Consider the following 7,500-nt stretch of genomic DNA (forward strand, 5'->3'; position numbering starts at 1 on the left):
GAGCTTCGAGCAGCGAGCGCACGCCAGCTCCCTCATACCGGGGCCAGGACGGGAACCCGTGGAAGAAGTGGCCTGACCTTGCAGCTCAGAGAGCCGCGCAAAACGGCGGAACGATATCAGTACGCGCTTTTGGCAGGAACCGAGATGCTGCACAAATGGATCGGAGCAGATGTCGGGCTGCGTTAAAAAAAAAAACTAAAAGTCAAACGGAACTGATAACGGTGACAGATACTAGAAAAAGAAAGAAGTTCCAGTCATTTCCCCCGAAGCCTGAGCTTTATCGTTCGTTGGGAAAGAGGTCTGTCAGCAATTCCCTTCTGCACTGTAATTAAACATCATGAATTAGTTTCTCTCTGGAGTTTTGGCCATGTTCAAACGGCTAAATTAGACACACACCCAAGAACCAGGCAGCCAGTTAAAAAGAGAGCCAGATGCCGAGAAAGAACTCGGTGACTGAAAGCGGTGAAGCAGATGTTCGCTCTTTTATTTTAAACTCAGGACGCGTTTGCTGGAGCTTCACGTGATGCTCCGTGCGTCACACTGGTTCCAGGACGTTCCTCGGAGTTCCTAGACTCGAAAAAAAGCTGTGTTACTCCTTCTCTGTGCACCTCCATCCGTTCCACCATCACCTGCCTAACCCTTCGAAAATCTGAATCAAACTGATTTTCAAAGATTTTTTAAAAAGAAGGACAATAGAGGAACAAAAGCTCAGAATGGAAGTGTGGGGAGAACGGAGCCTGCGTGTTTATTCCGCTTATTAAACCAAACACTCCAAAACAAATGATGCTTTAAAGGCTTAGAGTCCAGTGACGGGAAACGAGTGGGAATGAATCCATGGATTGCAGGTCTCCTCAATGACTCAAGCAGGGCAACACAGCATGCCAAAACCAGCAGACGAAGCGTACGGTGCAGTCTTGGGCGTTTGCCAACTTCTGCCACACCATCATCACCACCACCACCTCATCTCCACCTCCACCACCTCATCTCCACCTCCACCACCCCACCTACACTTCCACCACCCCATCTCCACCTCCACCACCTCATCTCCACCTCCACCACCTCATCTCCACCTCCACCACCCCACCTACACTTCCACCACCTCATCTCCACCTCCACCACCTCATCTCCACCTCCACCACCCCACCTACACTTCCCCACACAAAAGCGCAGGCCGCGTGTGAACATGTTGTTGGCATGTAACAAACCGGGCACAGCAGGTCCCAAGTGTCCCGCTGTAGGGTTTCACTGCTTACACACAAGTCCGGCTACCCCGCGGCCTGCAGGCGGGATGTGCACGGGACTCAGGGTGCCTGTTCTTGGGCACCTTTCATTCCCTCTGCTCCTAATCTTCCTGTCCAGGAACCGGAGGAGTACACCATAATTAGCCCCTTTCATCTGTGATGGCTTTCAAGAGGGTAACCTGCTAAACAGGCCACCCTGATTTAGCGTGTCCAAATGCACAATACGGACTTCACAGACAGGACAGAGAGAAGAGGCATGATGGGAATGGCGACACAAAAAGATTCTGGAACGACTTTATACCATTCACGTTGCCATGACGACAGTTAGTTTGACTCCATTCACGCTGTCAAAATACCAAAAACGGAGAAAAGGTCTGGATTAGCTTGTCCATGAATCTTTGGGAAAATTGCGTTTTGCTGTTTTTACGGGTGAAAAAAAAAGCCTGGAGTCTTTGATCATCGTTTTCACAGCTGTTTTGAAACGGGGGTTGGGGGGGGGGGTTTACTCGACAGACAGGTCCATCATTCTTCAGAAACCCCAGCAGCTGGACTCACCGCATTACGTAATGTGTCCCTCGTTCCCAGGGCTCCACGGCTAGCGCGTCCGGATCGGCGCGGCCGCACCCGCCTCTCCCTGCCCTCTCTTCTTACACTCCTCCTTTCTCTCATCCTTTGTTCCGCCGGGGGTTATCGTATGCCAACAACAGCATGACAACCTCCAAGTATCATATAGAAAAAAAGAGACAGAAACAAAGGGCCACGTCGGTCCTCGGGGCTTCGCGGCCGTGTGCGGTTGCGGGGCAGAGAGAGAGTGAAGTGGAGAAGTGAGCGCGAGGCAGCGCTGTGCACGGGCTCGCCGAGGTAGCCATGGCGAGGGGCAAAGCAGAGGGGGCTATGGTTCCGGCTCCCAGCCTGGCACAGACGCGCCACGGCCGAACCATAGCTTTTCCAGTCTCAGTCAGGTGGCTGTAAAAGTGAAATATCACTGGAGGAGGAGAGTTGTGCTTCCAGTTCTCGAATGGGAGCGGGTTAGGCGGTACAAACGGGTTTTATGGGATAACTTTCCTCAGTGAGGTTTTATTGGAAAAACCAACGCGGACATTCCTGAAGTCAAAATGAAAACAACAGTGAGCACACGGACACAGAAAAAAGCATAAGAAAAGCCTAATGTATTAATACAGAACTAATTCACTACGCTAGCACACTCACAACTCTATTTTAGGCCCAATTTTTTAAAAATAAAAACAAAGACTTTTCAGGTAGTGAGAGCAGCGTTAGCCTTGAGAGAACCATGGCGTCTACTACATTCCTAACTGAGGCTTCCAGCCCTGGTTGCTGGGGCAACATAATTACATGTGGGGTGGCTGGACTGAGGGGGTGGTGGGGTAAAACCGTGCGAGGGTTTTCAGCTTCACCACTACGCCATTACGGTCCTGTTTGAACCTTCCCGACACTGAGCAGCGGAAGTGATGCTCCCCCCCCCCCCCCCCCCCCCGAACAAGCCGTCTTCCCACCTAGATTCTCGCTGTTGGGGTTTGTTTTGTTTTTTTTGAAATCCAGCCATGTGCAGCGTATATCATCTGCTTTCCACGCCACCACTTTTAGCTCCTAGATACGCTGATACTCTTTCCATCGGCTACCCGATCGTTCTCACGGACAGAATTTCACGCGGCAAATATATTATAACATATTAAGATTACGACCCAGCCGACCACTTGAATGCCTGAGATCTGTTGGTATGCTCACCAAGCAGTGCAAATATGGACTCAGTACAACTAGCATGTATACTCCAGCGAACCTACAAACCAGCAGGTTCACACATTAGCTGCACAGCATGAAGTCTGCTTCAGTGCCTTAGGTAATTCTTTAAGTCCTTGTAAAAGGTAACAGACCTCATTTCAGTACATTACAGCAAGCTAGAACTCTTGGTGATGGAATCGCACAAAGACAATTAGCATAGAATATATTCTGCAGCCCTACCACATCGAATATTTATGAAGGGTAGACTGTAAATCTGACATTTCGTGTGTGTGTGTGTAAAAGTCAGCCCTCTGCATGTTCTGGAAGGCTATAGGTGTCCAGTTTCTGTTGTCAATCACAAAGGTCATGAGGCACCGTAATTTAAATTTGCTCAGGAACTCTGGGAGACTGTAGCTCCGCCCACCGGGCAGCAGTGTCAAACATTTCACCATGACTCATAGCAGTCCGACCCGCGGCCAGCTCGATTAGATTACAGCCCGGCGAGAGGCCTGGTGACAGCTCCTGGGTACACACGAAAAGTGCCTGATATCTGAGATCCTCCCATCTTGATCCTGTCCAGCTTACGTCAGAAATGGTATATGGAGGATTTCTGTAGGCCCAGCTCTTCTTGAAGCAACCCCATCATGAAAAACAACAGCGATCGGAGTTCAAAAAACAATTTGGAAAAAAAAAACCAAAAAAACAAGATTCACGGTCCATTCAACTTCTGCCAAAACTTCTTTTGAAGCAGTTGGTTTTTATTATTAGATGCAAAGTACCTCATGGACCTGGATTTTAACTCAATCACTCACAGCAGAAATTCTCCAGAAAGGGAAGCTACTTGTACTCTAGTGATATTTGTGTATGTTGCAACCGTTGTATGTTTATAGCATGTCAAAAATCTACATTTACTTCATTATAATAAGAAAAAGCACTTAATCAGTCAGAAATGTGTTGATATAGTATTTTTTACAACAGGCATTATTTGTGCTCCGGGAATGCATGGCAAAAGCAAGACTCACTGAAAGAAATTTCACAAATGCATTACCAAAAACAAATGTTTAATTACCTAAATCGGAAACGTTCTCTTGAGCAGGCTAACATAACAATATGAAGTTAATGGTTACTTATGGAGGGTTTATTAGCTGTATTGATGTGACTATAATATGCCTGACGATAAGTAAGAACAAGTTAGTACAATCATTAACCAAATACCTAAGGGTGTTGTATGTACCTTGCGTGTTGAGCTAATGTGCTAGGTTCTGTAATTTGGCTGAACTAATTTGGAACATGGTGTAGGTTCTGGGTGTGATTTCTAAAACTTTATAGCCTACTAAAATCACATGTAAATTATTTATTTTCTTTATTGGTACCTGGCAACGTTGCATTAGTTTATACTTACAGTATATATCTCTGACATGACTAAATGCGGTCTATCTTAAGATTATAATGAATATAGCGTGAAGAAGTTTCACTCTTTTTCACTCTGTGCCCCAACCTACACACATCAGCTGGAATGTGGAAAAAATGACACCGGGGTACTGTGTCAGAGGGATGCCTTGCAAGAATGACACTGTGTGACATTGTTTTTCCATGCAAAATCGATAAACTTTTTATGGCTCGAAAGATATTTGCAAAGGGGTCACCAGGCACTGGAGCTACATAAAACATGAGAAAAGTGCTCAGGTTTCTCTGTGATTTTGCACTAAACATGAAAGCGTCCTTAAGAAAACTTGAAAGCCAACCACAACACCCAAGAGTCGTGACATCATAAACCCGTGACATTCTGAATGCGTTTGTTTGGCCACAGCTCTGCCGTGGTACAGAACCCTCTGGTCTTTCCCCTAAGGGCTGAATTCTCTTCATCTGAATCTCACCAAGTCAAGTGCACACTCATTCACTTTTGTTTGGTCTTCGGAAACTGATGCTTGCATAAGGGGGACAAAAAAAGGCCACAGACAACACAGAAACTTTCCACCTATCACTCTTCAGGCAACTCCCACATTCTAAACAACAAAAGCAAGACAGGCTTTGTTTCTCTGATGACTCCTGACCACCTACTGAGGGTTCTTTAAGACCCACTCAACCCAGCTGGGCCGAGGCAGCTCCGGGCACCACCGACGCGAACGCTTCCTGCCCGTCTCAGGATTATCCAACCGACTGAGCCCATTGAGGCGCCCGTCCCAGGAGGAAACAGGAGAGCCCTTCCATTCATTCGCCTCTCCGCTATTCCGAGCACGGCCGCGGAACGAGGACCACGGCCTGAACCGAGCCCGTGGCCTGGTTTTGAAACCTGCCGGCCCTGCGAAAGGCCTGGATCAGCGGGCCATTATTCACAGGCTCCGGAATGCCGCGGAAGAGCCGGAAAGGTCCGGGCAGCCGAGAGAGATGGAATTCCCGTCCTCGCGCACGTGGAGCTGAGACGCCTCCCGTGCAGTTGCTAACCTGTACCAACCTCAAAATAAAGACAACCCCCCCCCAAAAAAAAACAAAAAACAATCAAGACAAAGAAAACCAAGCACTTACTGGCCACTTCCAGCGAGGCGTTGTGGCTGACGGCTTCCCCGAGGTAATTTCGGGCCACGCAGACGTACGAGCCCTCGTCGGGCTTGCTCCGCCGGCCGTGGACGATACGGAGGAAGAAGAGGGAGCCACTGGGCAGCAGCATGCGGTGCGAGCGAGAGTCGTCCCGGTCCGTCTCCACCCGCTCGCCATCCTTGTACCACTCCACGGTGGGCGTGGGCCGGCCCTCCGCCTTGCAGTTGAGGGTGGCGGGCTCGCCCTTAGACACGATCAGGTCGGAGGGGTGCTCCATGATGCGGGGCGGGGAGTCCTCTTGCCGCAGGCGGGACCCTGGAGGAAGCCGAGAAGGAAAAACGTTTTGGTTCGGCAAGAGTCAAAGACACGTGTGGTGACTGGTGAGTTATGGAGGTGCACAGAGAACAAATGGAGAAGATTTAGCAGAATGCGGAATGGCGAGACACAAACGACAGTGGTACAGCACATCCTGAAACTTCAGGACCTTTGCTTGGGCTACTTCTCACTCAGGACATCCACATTCCCCAAGCAAAATTCCCCCCCAGTCATCGCAAGTTAAAGCAATGCATTGCAGCATGGCTTAATAACCGGCCCATTATACTAGACTCCACCCCAGCACAAGCAATTAAAACAACAGGCTTCAGCATGCACAGAATCGATGACATGACAAATTGCTGCACGCAAACTAGGAACTTTATAAACAACTAGGAGAAATAACAATGCGAAATATCTCAGGATTGTGGGCGGTGATGGCGCGAGCATTGATCTGGTTTGGCACCGCCTGCTAGACTCATCCGGATTTTCTTAAAGCAGGTGTTGGGCGTTCTCTGCAAGGGAGGAACAGTCCACAAACAAAAGCCTTGTGAGGAAGCTCACTCTGAAATTACTGTATCCTCTCTCTTCTTTGGAGTGTGACGGAGCGACACTTTAACTACACCAGTGTCATTTTAGACGTTTCCAACTTCCTTGATCAAAGCCAGGAAACGGGAGGGGAGCAGGGCAAAGGAGGAAGATAACAGGCCTTACAGGCAGATGCGTTGCAACCACGGATCTGTACGTACACGTGTGTGCATGCCGGAGAGTCTAAAGTGGACTTAGTCGTGTTGTAAGGAGATAACAAGTGGCTAGAATGGGAGTAGAAAGAGGTAATCTCGGTGGCCAGAGTAAAGTCATTACTTCAGTTCAGAGACCAGTGAACTGTGCCCACAAAACCTGGTTTATATGCAAATGAGCACGGCATCTTTAATGGCTGAGGGCTGGAGAGAATCGTGTGTGTGTGTGTGTGTGTGTGTGTGTGTGTCTCCACATTGGCCTTTAGATCTCATTCAGCAACAATTAAAAGGACCTGGGATTAATTAGTGGTTCAGGGTCACAATTCATTTATCCAGTATCCCATGGGTTGGCATTGATGTTTCTTCACAGTACTCTCCCAGGCTCTACCCACATCTCACACACACACACACACACACGTACGCGTGCGCACACACACACACATTTTCTGCACATGGGGTTTACTTCTTTGCTGATGCACGCACACACACACACACACACACACACACACACACACACACACACACACACACACACACATCAGTCAGCAGAATACAACCAATTACAGCAATAGTGTTTTGAGAGGAACGACTGACAGGAAACTAGTAAAAGCAAACACAGAACTGCAACTGTTGATAACTACTACTGCATTATTTACTGTAAATATGACCATAAAAATGACTTTTAGCTAGAGAACTAAAAAGCTTCAGAACTGAATCCAGAAATGTTGCTTTGAAAGTGTGGCACTGAGCATGTGATGTAGCTAAATGGTCCAGAAACACGGTACTGTTCAACTGTCTGGGTTCTTAGCCTGTTTCATCATCTTTTGTCCCATGGATACACCTAGACACTGAAATGACAACACTTTACCTGAAAAAAGTGAAAGAAAGAAGAATAAAAGATTCATAAAAGAATGCAAATAATAAGAAAC

At 48.0% G+C, this 7,500-nt stretch overlaps 1 protein-coding gene across 6 annotated transcripts in view; it reads right to left on the reverse strand.

Moving 5' to 3' along the window:
* robo1 (roundabout, axon guidance receptor, homolog 1 (Drosophila)) overlaps positions 1-7,500 on the reverse strand; it is a 112,622-nt gene that overhangs the window by 91,858 nt on the left and 13,264 nt on the right. For all 6 annotated transcript variants that reach the window (XM_035534118.1, XM_035534119.1, XM_035534120.1 and 3 more), the window contains one exon: positions 5,508-5,834. In XM_035534118.1, coding sequence (XP_035390011.1) covers positions 5,508-5,834 — 327 coding nt within the window. The remainder of the gene's footprint in view (positions 1-5,507; positions 5,835-7,500) is intronic.

This window comes from Electrophorus electricus, chromosome 15 (assembly GCF_013358815.1).
Source record: "Electrophorus electricus isolate fEleEle1 chromosome 15, fEleEle1.pri, whole genome shotgun sequence".
In the NCBI taxonomy this organism is placed as follows: Eukaryota; Metazoa; Chordata; class Actinopteri; order Gymnotiformes; family Gymnotidae; genus Electrophorus; species Electrophorus electricus.